This window comes from Puma concolor, chromosome C2 (genome assembly GCF_028749965.1).
Source record: "Puma concolor isolate L17-30 chromosome C2, mPumCon1.1.hap2, whole genome shotgun sequence".
Lineage (NCBI taxonomy): Eukaryota > Metazoa > Chordata > Mammalia > Carnivora > Felidae > Puma > Puma concolor.
The window spans coordinates 6938194-6959968 of record NC_141675.1 but is presented as its reverse complement, the minus strand read 5'-3'; the positions used below and the strand labels follow the sequence as shown (position 1 = coordinate 6959968).

At 46.9% G+C, this 21775-nt stretch overlaps 1 protein-coding gene across 1 annotated transcript in view; it reads left to right on the top strand.

Annotated features, from left to right (window-relative positions):
• Positions 1-21775, top strand: part of SCN11A (sodium voltage-gated channel alpha subunit 11) — a 95478-nt gene that overhangs the window by 24060 nt on the left and 49643 nt on the right. Inside the window, exons 6-14 of the mRNA XM_086720478.1 lie at positions 295-398; positions 4292-4465; positions 5413-5476; positions 10682-10823; positions 11395-11592; positions 12428-12601; positions 15681-15810; positions 16893-17131; positions 20983-21165. Coding sequence (XP_086576604.1) covers positions 295-398; positions 4292-4465; positions 5413-5476; positions 10682-10823; positions 11395-11592; positions 12428-12601; positions 15681-15810; positions 16893-17131; positions 20983-21165 — 1408 coding nt within the window. The remainder of the gene's footprint in view (positions 1-294; positions 399-4291; positions 4466-5412; positions 5477-10681; positions 10824-11394; positions 11593-12427; positions 12602-15680; positions 15811-16892; positions 17132-20982; positions 21166-21775) is intronic.

Sequence of the window (21775 nt, the reverse complement as noted above, 5' to 3'; positions counted from 1 at the left end):
ATTTCTCTTATCGATAGCTGTAGCCACAACTGCATGGGCTATTCCAAGGGATCTTACTCTATGTCCAAATATAAAAATTAGCTGAGAACAGCCTCCCGTGCAATCTGTGGCCCACAGCTATGGAGAATGATACTACAGACCCCGAGATGAAGGTGGGGCCAAGAAGGTGAGGCCCCAGATTTCACCTTGGTGGACAGAGAGCTGAGGCCACGTTTATTTGTGGCCTGCGTGGAGATACACAGTGCAGCTGCAGGACTGAGTAGGCCCAGGCTTTCCCTGTGCTTTGTCTTCTAGGTTTGTATCATACTCACCAAGTATCAGGGCCAGTGGCATCAGTCTGTCGTCCCTACGTACCTTTCGGGTGTTCAGAGCTTTGAAAGCAATTTCGGTGGTTTCAGGTAAGTCAGTCTGACTTTCAGCATTGCCTTTTAGTGGGAGGAATGTTCTTGTATGTTAAACGTTTCTCAAGATGACATATAAACCAAAACCAAACAAATTCTGCTTTCTTCATTTATTTGATCATTCAACAAATGTGTCTTTGAGCACCTCATATGTCTAGACACTGTGCTAACTACTTGGGGTATATCAGTGAGTGAACACACAGAGGTCCCTGCCCTCAGGGAGTCTACATTCTGAGTGGGAATAGGGAGACAGACACTGAGCAATAACTATAATAAATAGGTAATTACCTGCCCTGTTAGAAAGTGCTATGTGCCATGGAAAAATAAAAAGGAAAAGTAAACAACAGGAGGGCTACTGGAAGCCGTGGGTTCAGGGAAACAGGATGCGATTTTCAATAAAGTGATCAGGATAGGTGTCATTGGGGAGGGCGTACGGGAGTGGATTTGAAGGCAGCGAGAGAGAGTCCCACAAGCGGGTTGTATGGGAAGGAGTGTCCTGAGCACAGGCAAGAGCTAGGAGTGCTGAGACTGAGGAATAGAAAGGATACAGATGCGCCGAGCAGACAGAGTGAGGGGCCAGGTGGTGGAGGTGGACCACCCTAGTGAAGGCGGGGAGGTATGTAAGCACTCGGAGGACTTGGGCTTTGCTGTGAGATAAATGGGAGACTTTGGGCAGAGGAGTCACCTGACCTGACAAGGCTTTTGTTTTGTTTTGTTTTTATGGAAGTTGGCCAACACACCATGATACGTTCGTTTCAGGTGCACAATATAGTGATTCAACAGCTCTATAAACTATGCTGTGCTCACCGCAAGCGTAGCTACGGTCTGTCGCCATACAACACTCTTACAATACCATTGACTATATTCCTTATTCTTTTCTTTAAATGTCTATTTATTTTGAGAGGGAGAGAGAGTGCAAGCAGGGGAGGGGCAGAGAGAGAGAGAGAGAGAGAGAGAGAGAGAGAATCCCAAGCAGACTCCCCACTGTCAGGGCAGAGCCTAACGCGGGGCTCGATCTTACGAACCGTGAGGCCATGACCTGAGCGAAAATCAAAAGCTGGATGCTCAACCAACTCAGCCACCCGGGGGCTCCTCTATTCCCTATTTTGTGCCTTTCTTCTGCACGGATTACTCATTACAAAACTGGAAGCCTGTACCTCCCACTTCCTTTCTTCTGCCCACCCTCCTTCTTCCCCCTCTCTGGCAACCACCAGTCGATTCTCTGTATCTATGAGTTTCTATTTTGTTTTGTTTGTTCATTTATTTTGTTTTTGAGATTCCACATGTCAGTGAAATCATGTGGTCTTTGCCTCTCTCCATCTGACTTATTTCACTGAGCGTAGTACCCTCTGGGTCTATCCGTGTTGTTGCAAATGGCACACTCTTGTTCTTTTTTATGGCTGAGTAATATTCCATTGTATATGTGTGTGTGTGTGTGTGTGTGTGTGTGTGTGTGTGTGTGTGTGTATTTACATTTACCACGTCTTATTTATCCATTCGTCTAATCTGACAGGTTTTAAATGGACTGCTCTGGCTGTTGCATGGAGAATAGAGCGAAGGGAAGGAAAGGCAGAAGCAGGGAAATCAGATAGGAGACATGGTGGTCGCCACGGAAATGTGTCACTCAGATCTGCTGCGGGCAGCATAGCTGAATAATGATCCCAGCTGCCATGTCTCTGGATTCACCACTGCATCCGTGTCCACGCCAAGATCATGCTTTCCCTGCATATCAGGGGGCCTAGTGCAGACCCATTGCTGAAGGACATGGGCCCCCTCTAGTGGGAGACGTTAGTTCGGGGGCTCCTCAGCAGCCAGGTTGCGACTCTCTCACAGTGGCTCTCTTCTTGTCCACTCCTGCTTCCTTCCCACTCTGCTTTCCCAGCTGTCAGCGCTGTGTCACAGCCCGAGGCTCTCCCTGCCAGCTGTACTCTCTTCCCCTTTTTCTTCACGGGCATGTCACCCAACACATCCCATGCAGTTCTCATTCCAGAGTGTCTGCTTCTCAGAGAACTCAAACAGAGGCACAAGAGGCCACTGTCATAATCCAAGAGGAGAGACGGTTGTGCTCTAGGATCAGGTGGTGTGGAGGAGTGAGTCAAGGTTCTTGGCCCGAGTGACTGGCCAGATGGCGTCATCATTAACTGTAAACCCTCTTCACTAAAAATTTTCCCTCTCTGCAGTCCTTCCCTTGCCGCTTCTTCTTCCCTTCCCTTCTAGTCTCTTCTATCAATGCTTAGCTCCCCCACCAAAACGCTAGGCAATTTGGATCCTTTCAAAAAGAGGCAGTGGGTTGGTTATTTTTTGAAACCTCAGAAAAACAGCCGCGTAATGGTAAACTGGCAGTCAAGGACACTTTATGTAGGATTTGCCTCCCTCCTTCTTTTCTTCCTCTTTTGCAAGGTCGGCCTTGGTTTCCCAAGTTAAGTGAGGGGCTCAGTGCCTTGTATTTCCTATGGGTAAAATATACATCAGGCAGTCACTTAGCAGCTGTACAGTTTCCTTCTTCCTCTCTAAACGGGTGACCATAGTCTCTGTTTTGACCCATGAAACACATGAGATCCCTGGATACTTTCTGGAAGTAGGGGCGTGAGGTATGATCCTTTAAGGAACTTTGTAAAAATTATTCAGGTGTCCCAGCCGTCTTCCAGCCAAATCTTCTTGCTTTGGAGAAGACTCAAACATGTTGTTATAGATGCGAGTCGGGCTTAGGTAAGGTTGAAGCGTCCACTTGCTTGGTGCCGCTGGGGACACAGTGAATGTCCCAGCTTGGCCGGAAGCCTCCTCCTTATGCGGCACTGCACTTTGTGGGAAAGTCATTTGCTGCCGCTTTGGCCTCCTGTCAGGTGGCACTTTCTGTTCTCAAGTCTACCCGTCGTGGTTTACACTGATCACTGGAAACTCTGTCACTTGGTGCCATCCCACACACTGTAAGTCCTGTCTGGTTATTTATCTCCCCACCTGTGCGGACAGCGGGGCCCCTGGCTCAGTCATGTGCTGGGGCTGACTTGTTCTGGCTCCGCAGCAGGAGAACGTGCACCTCCTTTTCCAGCTCCGCATCCAGGGACGTCGTGCCGTGTAGCCTGAAACCAGCTGGATGGGAGGGCTGTACGGAGGGAGAAGAGGGATCTGCTACACAATTCTGCAAACAAGGAAGGCTGTAAATGCTACAGATGGGAATTTCCCTGCACATACACCCCCTCTCCCCTCCCCAGAAAGCTGATTTTAAACATTTGCCGTCGTACCAAACATGGTGTCCTTATTTTGTAACTTGGCAGCCTATAGAGTGCCATGGACACAGTAGGTGTTTAGTAAATATTTCTGGAATTCAAAAAACCCCTATTAGAAGTAGTAATCTGAGTTCCCCTCTCCCTAGAACATTCTCATTATCTGAGTCCAGAAAGAGCTCCTCCTTCTAGCTCCCTGCCCCCTGATTTAGCGAGGTCTCATGGCACCTTGCAGAGCTTGTGGTTGGCAGTGACCACTGCATGTTAAATACAGCTCCGTGTCCTTCTCTAGGGTGGCCTCACTGTGGCCTTAATGCCGCACGTGAGCCCCAGCTGTGCGTTGTCTGCACAACTGTAATCAAGTTGCCTATATGGGATGCTTCTGTTCGGTCTTCTAACTTGCCCTGCGGAGCAACCCCGTCACAGACACAGGGCGGGAGGAAGAGGCTGAGCCCTAGACCGGCGTCCACCCAACGGCACGTAACTGCTCTGGCAGAGTTAGAACCAGAACCCGTGGCAGCAGAATCCCGGGCCAGGCTAGTTTACAGTCCCAGCCGGCAGTCAGGTGACACCCGAGGCCTTGGACATTCGCTCCATGCCCTTTGCCTGTGTCTGCTGTAGACGTGAGTGGGGGCTTCTTCCCACCCTGGTCCTTTTCCTCCCCAGGTCTGAAGGTCATCGTTGGGGCCTTGCTGCGCTCTGTGAAGAAGCTTGTTGACGTGATGATCCTGACTCTCTTTTGCCTCAGCATCTTCGCCCTGGTAGGTCAGCAGCTCTTTAAGGAAAATCTGAACCAGAGATGTGTCAGGAAGGACTGTAAAGATATGGATAACCTTGACGGTAAATATTCTACCTTCCACACCTTGGTCCGTGCATGGTTAACTTTTATTCTCACCATTCATGCTATCTACAGATCTACGTTCCAGAGTCTTAGCAGGAAGGATGATTTCATCCTTCCAGGGGTCTCACATGGGCAGATGCGCTTCTTAGAGAACTGCCTCATTCTTTGGGTTTCCATGGAGAAGGCAAAGCCTGAAGCCATATCCATACAAGTGGTGTCAGCTCCCATCCCTTCCCCTGTGGATCTGTCCACCCTGTGTCATGTTTTGCTTTATTTTTTTTTAATTTAAGAAAGAGAGAGAGAGAGAGAGAGAGAGGGAGAGGGAGGGAGGGAGGGAGAGAGAGAGAGAGAGAGACTGAGCGTGAGCAGGGGAGGGTAGAGAGAGGAGACACAGAATCTGAAGCAGGCTCCAGGCTCTGAGCTGTCTGCACAGAGACCACTGTGGGGCTTGAACTCACAAACCATGAGACCAAGAGCTGAGCCAAAGTCAGACACTCAACCGACTAAGCCACCCAGGAGCCCCGATATCACTTCTTTTTCTGCTGCACCCTCTCCACACTGAGGTCAACCGTCCAGCAATTCCACATGTCCTGGATCTCACATGGCTACCCCGTTTCCATGTTGTCTTGGTTTATTTAACTTCTCGTGGGTTGAGTCTGTGTCCAGCTTCCCCCAGGGCCTGGTCTCTGGTTCAGTTTTATGCACTGAGAAGCCAGGGGGTCATGGTGGTGTCCCTGCTTCCTCCTCGTCCTTCTTCCTTCTTCCTTTCCCTCCTTTTCTCTTGCTCCTTCCTGAGGGCTTACTGTCTGCTTCTTCTCTGGCTGCCCACTTTGATCATTTTAGAGGATTCCAAACCATTGCTTTCAAGCAAACCTGGCACATTGGCTGTTGTCTTTCCTTTCAGGTTTTGCTTTTAAATCTGAATTTATGATTCTTTCCTTTTCAGACCATTGCTTTGAAAAGAAAGATTCCACTGAATTCAGAATATGTGGCAGCTGGATGGGTGAAAGGTAAGAGGTTCACACTCTCCTGTTTTCTCCCAAGCAGATCACTTGTGGACCTTTTGGGGTGATGTTGCAAACGGTCCTCATCTAATGACTCGTGGAGGCAGTGATGGCAGTTGACAAACAGTCCCGATTATTGCACGCATCTGCACAAGTTTCGACATGCATTATTAAGTTATTAACAACTCACCACTGTAATTAATAAAAATAAAATAAATTATTTTTAAAATTAATAATAAAACAATAAACTTACTGTAATTGATATATTCATTTAAACATGAATTTAATATAATTCAATTAATTTCATATAGCTTAAAAATAATAAATAATGTAACATAATTAAAAAAAATAATATAATAATTATTTCCAAGTGTTTACAGCAGCTTCCCTTCCTCCCCAAAGTTAGGTTGAATTAGTAGCTGAATAAACCTACTGAGAATGTAGTATTTTGACTTTATGGAGTGAGTATTCAGGACTTTCAAAGGTTAGGAAGAATGTTATGACTGAGAGCCTCATGGAATCCTTATTTTCTGTTCAATGGCATGGTCCTGATGCAAGGCTGAACGTCTTTCTCAGGTGCTCACGTGTTGATCACCAAAGCCTCTAATTTCATACACGGTTTTATGTGTGTTCACAGGCCACTCGTAGCCCTCTGGCCCTTTGGGGATACCCTTCTTTCTTCCGGGGTCTCAGTGCTCTCTTGTGGTGAGAAATTCAATTCAGGGTGATTTAATGAGCATATTTCAACGTTTATTTATTTTTGAGACAGAGAGAGACAGAGCATGAACAGGAGAGGGGCAGAGAGAGAGGGAGACACCGAATCTGAAACAGGCTGCAGGCTCTGAGCAGTCAGCACAGAGCCCGATGCGGGGCTCGAACTCACAGGCCCTGAGATCATGACCTGAGCCGAAGTCGGACGCCCAACCGACCAAGCCACCCAGGCTCCCCTAATGAGCATATTTCAAATTAAGATAATACGCAAATCCTTCTCACAAAATAGGCTAAATTTGCGCCCCAGTAACAGATAAGTATCAAAGGCCAGCAGCATGCCAAGCTCTGTGCTAAGCCCAAAGAGTCCAAGTGCAAACCAGGGAGCATATTCCTCTTGAAGCTGGCCTCTCGCAGGAACGAGAGAAAATGTGTTTGACTCTTTGAAAGTATGAGTGTTTTAAGAGAGATGTGTAGATACTGAGAGAAATAACAGGGGATATAACCCTGTCTATAACATGAGAGAAGCATCCTGCAATACCACGTGGGGCAGTCACAGGTTCAGACTCAGCCAAGCCCACAAGACGCCATAGGCTTTAATCTAATACACAGTTTATTGAGCTTTCTGAAAGAAAGGATCCTCGGCAGGACACTGCATCCACAGTGCTTTCGTTTAATGAGGAGACAAACACTGTAACGTACAGTGCTTCCTTGACCCCACACAGGGCAGGTACAGTTACTATGGGCAAAATCCAAGGGGGGTTGGGCCACCTGGACACACAGACACCGCAGCCTTGGCTTCTAAATGGTCTTTATTGTGTCTTCGTCTCTCTAAGCTTGTATGCCGGTCTTAGTTCTCTAGTCTAGGTATAGTCTCAAAGCTCAGGCGTTGTTTTTTTTAAAAAAAAATTTTTTTTAAGGTTTATTCATTTCTCAGAGACAGAGAGACAGAGCGTGAGCAGGGAAGGGGCAGAGGGAGAGGGAGACACAGAATCTGAAACAGGCTCCAGGCTCTGAGCTGTCAGCACAGAGCCCAATCGGGGCTTGAACTCATGGACCACGAGATTGTGACCTGAACCGAAGTCAGACGCCCAACCGACTGAGCCACCCAGGTGCCCCAGGTATTTGATAGACCAACTCTTAGTACATGATCTTCTGCATTGATCATAGCACAGTAGTTTCCAAGGAGATGGCAGGTCTCAGGTCACCTTCCTAGGCAGGTCTCCATCTGCCCAGGGCCCAGGCCTGGTCTTCAGCCTTTCCTCGCTGCCTCGTGCCCTGAAGACATCCGGCTGGTTCTGAAGCATGAGTAGGAGGTTCTGGCAGGTGAGGAGATAGTGTGACCAAGTCCATTCAGTAGAAAAGTAACGGGGAAGGCTTTGCGCCTGAGGGTAAGTGGTCAGGGGGAGTAAGAAGAAACCCAGCAGCTTGTTGGGCAGAGGGGCAGGAGACGGGAACTAACTCTGCAGGGTCTGGTAGCCCGTCAGTGCCAAGGATTTTTACTTTGATCACAAAGGAAACAAGACCTGACCAGGTTAGGGGTTTATAAAGGTCCCTGCGGCTGCTACATGGAGAATGGATGCATGGAGTAGATGAGGCAGCCACTTAGGAGACTACGTTGATACAGGTGAGAGTCACGAAGCAGTGCGGTGGAGAGGATGAGAAATGGATGGACGAGTTCCAAAGGCATTTAGGAGACAGAAAGAGCAAGATTTGTGAATTGAATAGTAGCGTTTCACTGAGGTCTGAGAAAGGGGCACAATGGATGTCTTCCTTCTGAGTCACCCTAACGCCAAGTCTACCCCTCACCGAGTCCTATTCTGCCCACCAAGCAAACTCCCAGTCAATTTGTCAGGACCTTTGATTAAATGTGACTGAACAGCCCAGGCTTACCAGGTATCTGAAGAAAGCCTTTGGCATAAAGGGGCCGACATAAAGAAATGGGAAAAATGATCATTGTCATAGCTCAGGCAGCTTAAATAAAATACAGTAGACGGAGTGACTTATCGACAACAGGAATTTATTTCTCACAGCTCTGGAGGCTGGTAGTTCAAGATGAGGGCACCAGCTTGGTTGGGTTCTAGTGGGGGTCTCTTCCAGATTGTAGGTGGCAGTCTTCTCTGCTGTGTCCTCGCATGGCAGAAAGGGGGTGAGAGAGCTCTCTGGGGTCTCTTTTATGAGGGTACGAATCCCATCATGAGGGTTCCACTCTCCTGCTCTAGTCACCACCCACAGGCCCCACCTCCAAACAGTATCCCACTGAAGATAACAACTGCAAGGTACAAATTTCAGGAGGACCCAAACATTCAGGCCATAAGAGCTGTGTACAAAACAACAGTTTAGAGAGAACCAACAAGGACTTTTAAAACCTTAAATAGGGTCCTCAGTGAAATTAAAAGAGCTATTGTATACATAAAAACAAAAATAGCTCATTATGAAAAAGGAACAGGGGTGTCTGGGTGGCTCAGTCGGTTGAGCGTCCGACTTCGGCTCAGGTCATGATTTCCAGTTTGTGAGTTCAGCCCCGCGTCGGGCTCTGTGCTGACAGCTCGGAGCCTGGAGCCTGCTTCAGATTCTGTGTCTCCCTCTCTCTCTGCCCCTCCCCCAGTCAATGCTCTGTCTCTCTCTGTCTCAAAAATAAATATAACATTAAAAATTTTAAATATTATTTAATTATTAAATTATTATTTACTTAATTATTATATTAAAATTTTTAATATAAACATAAAAAAAGGAACAGTGAACACAAGTTTTTTTTGTAACATGATTACAAAAACTCAATAATAGAATTAAAAGATTAAGTTGAGGAGGGGCACCTGGGTGGCTTAGTCGGTTAAGCGTCCAACTTTGGCTCAGGTCATGATTCCATGGTTTATGAGTTCGAGCCCTACACTGGGTTCTCTGCTGTCAGCACAGAGCCCGATTCAGATCCTCTGTATCTTTGTGCCCCTCCCCCATTTGTGCGCACGTGTGTGCGTGCTCTCTCTCTTTCTCTAAAATAAATACATTAAAAAAAATTTTTTTTAAAGATTAAGTTGAGGAAATACTCCCCAGAAAGTAACAACAACAGAGACAGAAAATTTGAGAATAAGTATCAATCCAGAAATTCCAACTTTCAACTAAATAGAAATTTCTGAAACAGAGTACAGAAAAAACAAAAGGGAGAAAATTAGCAATGCAACAATACAAAGAATTTTCCTGAGCTTGAGGATGCACGTCTCTCTGTCCCTCCGTGTCCCATAAAGTGCCCAACACTGTGAATGAAGAAAGGCCATGCCAAGGGCATTATTGTGGCATTTCAGAACCTTTAGGAGTCAAGATCTTAAAGAGAAAAAGGTTACCCACAAAGGAACAAAAATCAAAATGACATCAGAATTCTCAACAGCGACACAGGATAACCACTGCACAATGCCTTCATATTTCTAAGGAAAAATTATTTTCAAACCAGAATTCTACTTCTGACCAAACCATCAACTGTGAAGGCAGGATAAAAGTATACTCACATAGGCAAAGATCACCCAGTCTTCTTAAGAAGCCACTTGAGATTTGTTCCAGAAAAATGAGGAAATGCAACTTGGAAAAAGCAACACACAAGAGCCAACAAAAAATGGATCTGACGGGAGAGCCATCAACCAAGGCCGCGGTACTTTTCTGGAAAGAGGGATGTAAGTGGTGATGGAGTGGGATAGGATATTGGGGAGCTAACCCTCATCTACCAGAGCAGCAACTTAATCAAGGACTAAAATTGAGAGATATCAGCATAAACATTATCTTTAGAGGTACGGACATAAACGAGTTGAAAGTTGTTGACTTTGGGGTATGTAAATGGTGGTTAAAGAGTGGTGATAAAGGTCTTAATTACAAGTCTTTGGGTACCACATGGCTTTTAAACTGTATGCATGTATTCCTTCGATCAAAATGCTGTACTTATCAAAAATGAAGAAAGTATGTACCCTTAGTATTATCTGATAGATGCACTTAGTGATGTGTGCTCTGATGACGTGGGCAAAGACCCATGTACACGATATCCACTGTTTGTAAAGTAGAACCCAAATGTTTGTGAGACCAAAAAGACTTAACAACTGAAGCATAAATCTTCACCATTAGCACAGCAGTTAAATAAATCATCGGGCTGTAAGGCACGAAAAGAAATGAGATATTTCCCTGTATGGTTGTGTGGAAAGGCCTCCGTGCTATCTTGTTCCATGAAAAAAAACAAGGCTCAAGAGAGCGGTCAAAGAACGCTCCCATTTAATGAAAAGAAAAAACCTGCTAATATGAACTTACTAATCAATCCAGTTGAAAAGAGCCAGTGAGTGCCCACAGTAAGGTGCAGGCTGGGAAGCTTGGCAGCTGGGACACAGTCACGCACAAAAGCTCTAGGGCTTTCCAATGGGAGCCGTGGTCCCCAGAAGAGCAGGTGCATTGGCCAGGATGGGTGGGAGGCAGGAGCGAAGCTGGCCTGGAATGTAATTCCTCCTCTGTTCCTTTGTTTCCATCTAGTGCCTGTTCTGAACAATTTCAGTGCAACCACACCAAAAGGAATCCTGACTATAATTATACCAATTTTGACAACTTTGGCTGGTCTTTTCTGTCCATGTTTCGGCTGATAACCCAAGATTCCTGGGAGAAGCTTTATCAACAGGTTATCAATTACCCTCCCTCCCCCTCCCCCTCCCCCTCCTCTCCCTCTCCTCCCTCCCTCCCTCCCCCTCCATCACTCATTGACATTTCTGTTGTTTATTCATAACTTGCCATCCACTCCCCGCCATTGTCCTCTGCTCTCTGTCCTCAGCAGTTGTACTGTTAGGTTCTACTTCAGATATTCCGTTAGAAATGCCAAAAAAAGTGCCTCCTTTTCCTAGAAATGCCGCCCCTCTCCAGATTCCCTGCAGCCTGCGGTTCTGCTACCCATGCTGGGGTTTTCAGGAAGCATTCCTTTCTCTCCTGCCTTTTCAATTCTAAAATGCAAATACCCTTGAGAAAGTCATCATAAAGTTCCGAGACTCACATGGGAGTTCAGGGCCGGCCTCTCCTCACTGATGGGCAGCAGGAGCCCCCCAGGAACGGGAGGCTATCCATGATGCTGCTGTGGGCGGCTCAGCCAACCGGTGCTGGGGGCGGGCCGCTTGCCACTGTGCTGTGTCTCCTTGAGGTGACGGTCACCTCCTGCAGAACAAGGCTTCAGACGCAAGCGTGTGCTGTGTCCTTTGCAGACCTTGCGTACCTCAGGGCTTTTCTCAGTCTTCTTCTTCGTGGTGGTCATCTTCCTGGGCTCCTTCTACCTGATTAACTTAACCCTGGCTGTTGTCACCATGGCTTACGAGGAGCAGAACAGAAACGTAGCTGCCGAGACCGAGGCCAAGGAGAAGATGTTCCAGGAAGCCCAGCGGCTGCTGAAGGAGGAAAAGGAGGTAGGGACACGCAGCGTCAGACAGTGGGGTCTGCTTAGGGGGTGGACTGCAGAGGTCACGAAGCCTTGAGCCTTAGGCCGGGGCTCAGAGCCTTCTCTACTATGCTTTTTGGAGAATTTAAGCCCCTTGAAGACTGGCTCTGCTGCTGTTCTTCCTGAGCTGTCCAGGCACAGAGCTCTTGAGAGCAGGAAATCCTCGGTCTTCTGAGACCTGGGCCTTGTAGGACAGACCCCAAACCGGGGCTAGAGGATAAAATATACATATATGTAAATTAAGGCTGTGCTCCAGGCTTGTTTATGGGAACCCGGAGATGCTTGTATTCAGGGCCTTTGCTTGCCGAGGCTTTGGGAAAGTACAATGGTGCTCTAGACACAATAGCCGTGATTACCTCTCCCTTCTTGAAATTCCCGTCATATTTACAGGCCATTCTCATTGTTTCTTGGCGTCTTTACATTTTTCCAATTCGAAGACTTCAGGAACATGTTTTGTTCTCTTTCTCAGCCTCCACGGAGATTTGTCAGAGGGAGGCCCCACCATGTTTAATACCGGCATCATCAGGCACAGACACGTATAGAGTGCCGTGCTACGGTTTAGCGATAGAGACATGAAAGCATTAACCTTGCCTTTGAGGCTGCAGTCTCTGTGGATAAATAAACAGGATATGTCCCTCTGGTAAATAATAACAAAGCTAGCCTATTCCAAGTCGGCGATGAGCAATCTAAGTGGGTGGACGCCTCCAGAAGGGAGGAGAGAACGCTCACGGAGGTCAGGTCATTTGCAGTGTTTTATGGGGAGGTATAATCTGTTTATTAATTGCTTTTGTTCACTTTCTAAGGCTCTGGTTGCCATGGGAATTGACAGAAGTTCACTTAATTCCCTTGAGGCATCATCTTTTTCCCCAAAGAAGAGAAAGCTATTTGGTAATAGGAAACGAAAGTCCTTTTTTTTGAGGGACTCTGGGAAAGACCAGCCTCCAGAATCAGATTCTGATGAAGATTCCACGAAAAAGGCAAGTCTCGGCCCAGGGATTAATGATCCTATAGCACCGTTAGGGGGACAGGTCAAGTTGTCAGCCTAATTGAAGGGATTCATTCATTCATTTAGTCATTCATCCATTTGCACGTACTTTGCCACATCCGTGCATCTGTTCAACTACCCATGTCTTTACAAACATCTATTTGAAGTGTTGACAGGGCTTACTAGCCACGTGGCACTGGGGTAGGTACGAGGGCTCTGTGAGATGTCTGAAACAGACGACTAACGGTGAAGACACACGAACAAGGAGGCAGTTATTGTTTAGTATGACAGCTGACATGATGATCCCATATGGGAGAACAGAGGAGAAGCCATGTCTTAGTGGGGGTTCCTTGCGAAGCAAACCCTGAGACGTTAAAGTGCGGATAGATGATTTGGGAAGTGATCCCAAGAAGCACCAAGAGGAGTGAGAAGAAGGGTTACACGGAAGATAAAGTGGCCAACTAAGGTTCGTCATTCAGCTGGTTACCACTGAAGGTACTTGGAGTTTAATCTCCGTGGAGTGAGGGCACTAGAGTATTTATACACCGACTTTGGTCCATCATTGGTTCCAGACTGCTGGATTCAGGTGACAATCATTTTCCTGCATTTCTGACTTTGTGTTCATTAGGGCAGAGGGTGGTCAGGTCGCCAGAGAAAGCCCTCAGGGAGGACCCGGGGACATACAGATCCAGCCAACGGCAGCATCTATGACTTGGGGGTGGGGGGTGGGGGGCGGGAGAAGAGCCATGGATCAGAAGAGTTCCCAGAGGAAAAAAGCATCCGTGACCAAAGGATGAATTAATGTTTCATCCCTGGGTAAAAAGTGAATGGAGCACCACAGGTAGAGGGAGCAGCACACGCAAAGGCCTGGAGGCAAAGGAGAGCGGAAGAATGTGACCTCGTAGAACACTTGTGAGTGTGTGTGTGCACGTGCATGTGTGTATGAGGCTGGAGACGGCCTGGCAAGAGGCTATAGCGGTAGGATGGGGTCATCACAAAAGACCTTGAAGCCGAGCTGAGGGGCTCACCCTTTACTCAGGGACCAAGGGCTAAGCAGTATTGAAAGTTGTTTGTTTTTTTAAATATTTATTTATTTTTGAGATAGAGAAAGAGACAGAGTGCGAGCAGGGGAGGGGCAGAGAGAGAGGGAGACACAGAATCCAAAGCAGCTCCAGGCTCTGAGCCGGACAGCAGAGAGCCTGGTACGATACGGGGCTTGAACTCATGAACCATGAGATCATGACCTGAGCCAAAGTTGGACACTCAACCGACTGAGCCCCCCGGGCGCCCGTGAAAGGTTTTAAGCAAAAGAGTGACTTGACCAGGTTGACAGTTTTGAAATCCTAGATGCACTGAAGAGACCGGACCAGAGCAGGATGAGACTGGAGGGAACCAGTTGAGAAGCTGTGGTGTCAATCCAAGTAAGAGGCGACAGGGGCTTAAACTGTGGTGAGGGCAGGAGGATGAAGAGACAATAGTGGTACAGTGATTTCCAGAAGAAAAAATTTGGCACTTGACTAGATAGATGCAGAGAGGGGGAAGATGCCAGGTTGATTGCTTGGGTAGCCAACTTGATGGACGGTAGTTTACCGAGACCGGAAAGGAGCTTGTCCTGGGGGAGGGAAGGATGGCGAGCTCAGTTTTGGGTGTGGCAAGTTTGAAATGCCTGTGGGGCATCCTAGCAAGGATATTTTGTAGGCCAAGTGGATATGAAGCTATGAGGGGTAGAGAAAAACCCTATATCAGTGTGGTGGAGGATATTTGAACATGTTTTAATTGTGGAGAGAGAAATCGGAGGAGAGGAAAATGTTGAAGATACAGGCCAGGGAATCATGGCGAGAGCCACTTTTCTGAGATGGGAGGAAGAGGTGAAGTGGTCGGAAGGGAGGGTGCATGCCTGAGGGGAGGTGGGGAAAGGGGTTTGGGGGCCTTTACAGAAGTAGGTGGGCAGACCTCGTCCATTGCTGTGTGCAGTTCTCTGGTGGAGTGACAGGGACCCATCTTTTAGTTTAGAGGCTTCTCTAATGTCAGACCATAGCATATTGAAGAGCCTGCAAATACTTTTTAGTATTTGGAAGGGTTTTTTTTTTCTCATTTCACAAAACAATAGACCAAGAGCAGACAGCTAATAAAAAGTGTCTTTTCCCTAAGCCAAAATAGGAAATAGCTATAGAAAGACTACAGGTTGCCTTTAAAATAGCTTATCACTGGGGCACCTGGGTGGCTCAGACAGTTAAGCATCTGACTTCAACTCAGGTCATGATCTCACGGTTTGAACCCCGCATGGGGCTCCGTGCTGACAGCGTGAAGCCTGCTTGGGATTCTCTCTCTCTCCTCTCTCTGCCCCTTCCCAACTCATGCTTTCTCTCTCACAATAAATGAATAAACTTAACTAAAATAAAATAGTTCCCTCTGGGGCCACGGTTGGTCAGAACTTCGGGGAAATAAGTCATCTAGGTAGCTGAAGATTTATGTACTGTCGTGTCCAGAGACTTTAGAATTGTAGGCAAGGCGAGAGTCAAGCCCCCAAGCACAGCCTGAGAGAGTGCTTGAGGTTTAGTATATAGACTTTGTCATATTTATTTTGGCTGTTCTTTTTAGTTACTGACTGTTTCAAAATCAATTTAGGCAGCCATTCTAACCTGGCCCCGATCCACCCTTCTAAATGTATCTATCCCCCCACTCCTGCCACTCCAAGACATTATTTCTAATTTTGACTTTTTATTGCTTTTGTGTCCTGAACCGTTTATTGCTCCTTCGTTTTTTGTAAAATTTCGTTTGCTCTTTGTTGACAATGAATAAATCACAGAGAAAGAAACATTTCCATGGTTAGGATCCTGGAAATGTGCATACATTAAAAAGTGTGAACGCCACCCTGCGTTTTAGTTATTTATGAAATCTGAAACAGGAAAGCTGAACCTTCATCCTGCCATGAGATGGAAGGGAGAGGAGCTATATAAGATACTAAGCGTTTTCCAGGCACGTGGCGTTCAAACAGAGTAGGCTGTGACCTTTTGAGGAGGGGCAGTCCCTTCCCTTTGAAGGTCTACCATGCCTTCCTTCTCTTACAGCCACACATCCTAGAGCAAACCAAACGGCTGTCCCAGAATCTGTCAGTGGATTTCTGTGATGAGCACGGGGACCCCTTCCAAAGGCAGAGGGCCCTGAGTGCCGTCAGCATCCTCACCATCACCATGCAGGGTAAGCTCTGCCCTCCTGGCCCCAGGGACAGCCCAACTGCAGTGACGTCCCTCCCTTTTCCTTCTTTCCATCTCCCCCAGAAGCCCTCTGTAGCCCTTTCTGCTTCCTGCAGAGTGACTTCTTGTGCCTCTTTGGAGCATGGGAGCCAAGTGGCTTGAGGAAGCAGGCCCACCCTGAGTTGGCCCTTGGGTATTGGTGGGAACTGGCTAGCTTTGGCATTTAGGACCAAGAGTACAGACAAGACCCCCACCCTTACCCACCCTGATCAGGCCAGGCAGTCACAGGGGGTCGCAGTGGCAATGACAGTGACCAAAGAAGAGACGACACAGAAGTTTCCAGAAGGTGACGGTTGTCATGGAAGTTAGAGTTAGGAATCTGGCATGCAAAGTGGAAGACCTGTGTAGATAGGCTGGAATCATCTGATGGACCTCATCAACAGCACGTAACCAGGACCCCCAACTGAGGGGTTGGTGTTCAAAGGCAGGACCCAAGTCCTTACAGGGACGGGGTCAGATTCGTCCTTAGCACTTTGAGCCCTATTGCATCGCTTCATTTGGCTTGTATGAGTCCCTTGAAATGGTGCCGGGGAAATCGGAAATCAGGGGTACAGTGGCCTTGTGGCCTGAATTCAACCTGCTGATAGAGTACCTTTTGCTTCAAAACAAAAGATGCCCCTGCCTGAATACCTGGCCTTCCTCTGAGCCCTGGTAGCTCTGTGTGCCTCTGGTACAGCTGTCACCGTGGTCTGCCTTGAATGAACATAATTTGAGCTTATACCTTTCTCTGTCATGGGTTCACAGCCTGTGAGTGTTGACTTCCCCATCTGTATCTCTAACGGTGCGGCTCAGCTCCCAGATGCTCAACACAAGTATAAAGACTGGATGTACACGGCTGTACCGCAGGGAAGTTGTATATGGCAAGCCTTTCTGGCTGCACCCGTCAGCGCCCTTCTTGGCTGATCACGTTGTTCACAAGAGACCGTAGGGAAGAGGGGGGGAAGAGAGTGGAATGCACTCAGGCAAACAGTGGCCAGATGGATTCATAGCTAACTACTCAACTGCTCTCCCATTCTCCTTCTCCAGAGCAAGAAAAATCACAGGAGCCTTGCCTCCCGTGTGGGGGAAACGTGGCGTCCAGATACCTCGTGTGGAACTGCAGCCCCCAGTGGCTGTGCGTTAAGAAGGCCCTGCGAGTCGTGATGACCGACCCCTTTACTGAGCTGGTCATCACCATCTGCATCGTAATCAACACTGTCTTCTTGGCCTTGGAGCATTACAAAATGGACCAGAGTTTTGAGTATATGTTGTATACAGGGAATTTGGTAACTTTAGGCTTTTTAAAATATACAAATATTCCAAACTGTGACTTAATAACTCTTTCAAAGTCTAAACATTTTGTAAGTGGCCTAACCTAGCCTAGGTCCCTGGTCCCCTTAAGTAGAGTCGAGGGCAAATGCAACTGTTAGAATTTTGTTTTTACTCGTTTGGTAATTTTCCATAGCCCCCGTGTTGGCCCTCTGGTATGCCAAGGCACCTCTTTAGCCATCCAGTGGTAAGCCAGAAGGCAGCAGACATCTTAAAAGGTCAGCTATTTGGCACGCTCTTGGGGGCAAGAAAACATTAATGATGTCCAGAGACCCTTGGTAACGTGTCTCATGGTCCCCAGTGATGCTGATGGCATCATTTGTCACAAAATAATGTGACTGCCATTACTAGTTATTATTCCCCTGGAAAGGTGGGCCAGGGCGTGGCAGCTGTGGGAGGCTTGCTTTCCCAGGAGGGAAAGCTTATGCTTATGTGCAAAGCTTATGAAGTACAATATTTATGAAGGCGGGGTGGGTCTCCCGACTTGAGCCTGCTTCAGTATGTTTCTCGTTAGATGTATCTAATCCAAGTTAAATTGGGAAAATTAAGGTAGGAGAGCAGACGTTTCATGAACTGCTCAATTTATTGTTCCCGGAGAAGGCATTTTTCCCGAGGATTAATTGGTCTCCTAAATATCAGAAATAGCAAATTACCCGCTGAACGTTCTATCCTAATTAGCTAATGAGTGAATAGGTTAAAAATCTTACCAGAGTATGTAGCCATTTTTTCTTTTTTTAAAAAAATTTATTTATTGTTTAATTTACATCCAAGTTAGTTAGCATATGGTGCAACAATGATTTCAGGGGTAGATTCCTTAATGCCCCTTCCCCATTTAGCCCATCCCCCCTCCCACAACCCCTCCAGCAACCCTCTGTTTGTTCTCTATATTGAAGCGTCTCTTATGTTTTGTCCCCCTCCTTGTTTTTATATTATTTTTGCTTCCCTTCCCTTATGCTCATCTTTTCTGTATCTTAAATTCCTCATATGAGTGAAGTCATGTGATATTTGTCTTTCTCTGACTAATTTTGCCTAGCATAATACCCGCTAGTTCCATCTACATAGTTGCAAATTGTAGCCATTTATTCTTAAAGTTTTATTTTATTTTTCCAGCTTAAAAAAGTAATACATGTTTTTTTTAAATTTTAAAACTAAGGAAAATTTTAAAGATGAGGGGAATACAAAGCAGAAACTTATTTCCTATGGTCCTGTTGGCAAAGATGATCATTTTTTTAGCATTGCAGAGGATTTCTAGGCAATATGTACGTATGTGTTTTTTAATTAATTATTTTACGCTGATCGGAACCCGCTATGCCTATTGAATCAGAAGTTGGTTCACAGAGCTGCTTCCATGCATCAGGTTTAGGTAACTGACACCCTCAGTTCCAGGGCCCCTCAGGAGGAGCAGGGATCCAGTGGGACCACAGTGCAGGACCAAGGTGGCTCTCCATGCAGTCTGCATTTAAGTTTCTTTCCCCAAACTGCCCTTGGGAGGAAGTGCCCTTGTGGGTGTGTGTGGGTCAGATCAGATTTCATGCTGCTCGATGAACCTAACACACGTGGTCCCTTCTAATAGGCTGGTGTCTTCTGGGCTCTAGGCCAGCGTATTCAGCTATCTCCTGCTGACGTATCCCAGACATGGGCTGACAGTGTTATTTCCCTTGGAGACAGAAAGCTGTGCCCACGAGACCATGGTTCCTGGCTCAACAGAGTCAGCAGAGCCATCCTTCATCACCTCCTGGTGGATGGAGTTATTAGATTAGTTCCAGAGAATAACCCAAAGAACCCAAAGTCATGCCCCTAGACAGGGCTTTCCAGTTGCAAAGGTGGCCTGTCTGTCCATCCCTTCATTTTCTGATCCAAGTGTGGGAAATGACAAAAGCCACCCTCTCAGATTTCCCACTGATTAGACGTTCTGGGTGTTGAGGTGAAGCTGCATTTTGCAGTCAGAAGTTGGATAATTAAGTGACATTCTTCTTCACTCTCCCCAGAAGTGGTATAGAAGGAGGCCCAGGGACATTGTTGGTGTCTGAGTTCACAGGCAGAGGCTGCACCCCGGCCCCCTGAAAATTGACACGAAACCTGCATTGCTGGCCACGTAGCCTGTGCTTCCATCCCCTGCGCCCCGTTCCCTAGGCACACGATACGAGGGTGTAGCCACGTCATCTGTGCCCCCGTAGCAGCGGTGGAAGGAGGCTTTGGAGCCCTGAGTTCCCAAGAACACATCCAAGCCTCCCTCCTCTGATGGGTGGACTTTAACTGGCCTGTGGAGGTTCTGTGGGACTGGACTTGAAAATGGACTCTCTAGGCTTTGGGACAGCTTAAATCAGGGGAGTACGTTGAGCTCCCGAAAAGCCATGAGTAGCAGTTGAGTCGGCTTGCAAAACCCATGGTCCCAAGGCATGTAGGGTTGCTGTAGGGCTAGACGGCTTAAGCCTGAAGGGGACAGGAGGGGGAGGAGGAGCTCAAAAGGGGACAGGGATCAGTCCAGCACAATTAACTAGAACAGGTAACACTGCGTGCTTTTAGACTCTGGTTGCAGCTTTGGGCAGAAGTAGATAGAAATATTTAAAGGGAAAAGACTGATACGAGCTTTGGGTTTTTTGGTTTTTGGTTTTGTCCCCTTGATTTCTATTTGCCTATCTTGGATTTATCTTTGCCTATCCCCCCCTCCCTTTTTTTTTTTTTTTTAACTTGTGTCACTTTATTTTAGGGATTTTTAAAGATAAATAGTACGTCATCAAATTATTTATAAAAGTGGATCATCTGTTCTTTTAATAAGGACATTTAAAAATCATTTCTGGGGTGTTTCCTTTTCTTTTCCAAAGCTGTAGAGTCCTATAGCTGACAGCTTTTTTATATTACCCTATTTCATACTATTGTTTCATACTATTATTACTTATTTCATGCTATTGTTTTCATATTTCATATTATTTCATACTATTGTTTTCTCATATCTATTTATTTGTGTATGTGTGAGAGAGAATGTGCTATTTGCTATGAAGAAATGCTTTGTTTTATCGTCTGCAAAGATGTAGATGATGTAGAATTTGGCTGCCGCTTATTCAACACTGCAGTGTTTTTCAGCCTGTATTTATCTAATTTTCAAAGACAAAACCAAAAACATATATTTGTGCCCGTGGAAATCACATCGTTTAGCGCTTTCTGTAACTCTTGCCCTTCTTTTTGATTCTCCGGTATTTTGTTCTGGAATAAGGAACCCTGCATTCTGCGAGTGAATGTTTAGGATTATACTCCAACTCACCTCTCCTCCTTTCAACCATGACCAATGTGGGGTTTAGCCCATGGTATTCATCATAGAGGCTGAGCCTACATATTGAGTTGCTCAACGATGTTTCCTGTTCCCGGCAGTGTTTTTTCAAGTCTCTGCTCTGGGCCCCTTTTAAATCTTTTTCTGATCAAAGTGGTTGGGTGAACTCCTCCTGGGTTCTGCTTTATGGAGGATATTTATCTTCAGTTTTCAGAGCTGCCGTGTACTCCCCGCCTCCCCCATTTTGGAACTTTCGTTGACATTTTAAAGGAACTTAGAGGAGGGATCGCTTGACATTTTCTATCACTCTGCCTTATTTTCAGCTGAATGGGAAATGATATTTATTCTCCACGCCGATGTCTGCGAGTTTGGGAACACTGGAATGGGCACTATGGGGAGAGGAATGGGGGGAGAGGAGCCAAGTAAATCAAAATGCGCTGTATTTCTTCGTGACTTCTGCAATTCCCTTGGACCATTCTTAGAATTGTATCTTCAAGGAGCAGTAGCTCCCTTTTCTCATTCTTCCCTGTCTCACTGCAGGTTTTCACTGGCATTTTCATGGCAGAGATGTGCCTAAAAATCATCGCGCTCGATCCCTACAACTACTTCCGCCGAGGCTGGAACATTTTTGACAGCATCGTCGCTCTTCTGAGTTTTGCAGATGTGATGAACAGTGTAGTTGTAGGAAAACAAAGTCCTCTGTTTTTCCATTCCTTAAGAGTGGTAAGGCACTTACTGTTGTATTTGACTGAAATGCCTTAGCTGCCAGGGTTGACGAGAGTCTTGAGTGAGTTCAGTGGCTATTTTGCACTCAACTTGAACTCCTCTTGCCTTAACCAGAGACTCAAAACTGCACTCCTCCTGCCACCCAGGTTTTGGATATTCTTGGGAGTCCGCGGGGGTCTCCTCCCAGCTGAACCCCTCCCTCCCCACTCCCAAGATGATGGTTTAGGCAAGCAGGTGCAGTGTTGTGTCTTCTGGTGTCAGGATTCTGCTCCTTGATTAGCGTACCACCCCTCCCTCCATCTCTTCCCCACCACCCACCCCTGAGCTCTGAGCCAGGCACCCTCACATCTGGGCTCACCAAGGGGGGGTGAAGACCGACAGGCACAGGGTTCCACCTCATGGCTTCCAGTGCCATATTCCCATCCTATCATCTCGGCCCTCCGTCTACTGCCCATGGAGGCATGCTGGTGACCTTTGCAGAGGCACCTGATAGGAGCTGACCCGAAGGAGGGCTGAAAGGTGAGGAAAAGAACTGTCTTCAAGGAGTCTGGCATCTAGAGACGAGACAAGGCAGGGCCAGAAATGACCATGAGGCAAAGTAGAGAAC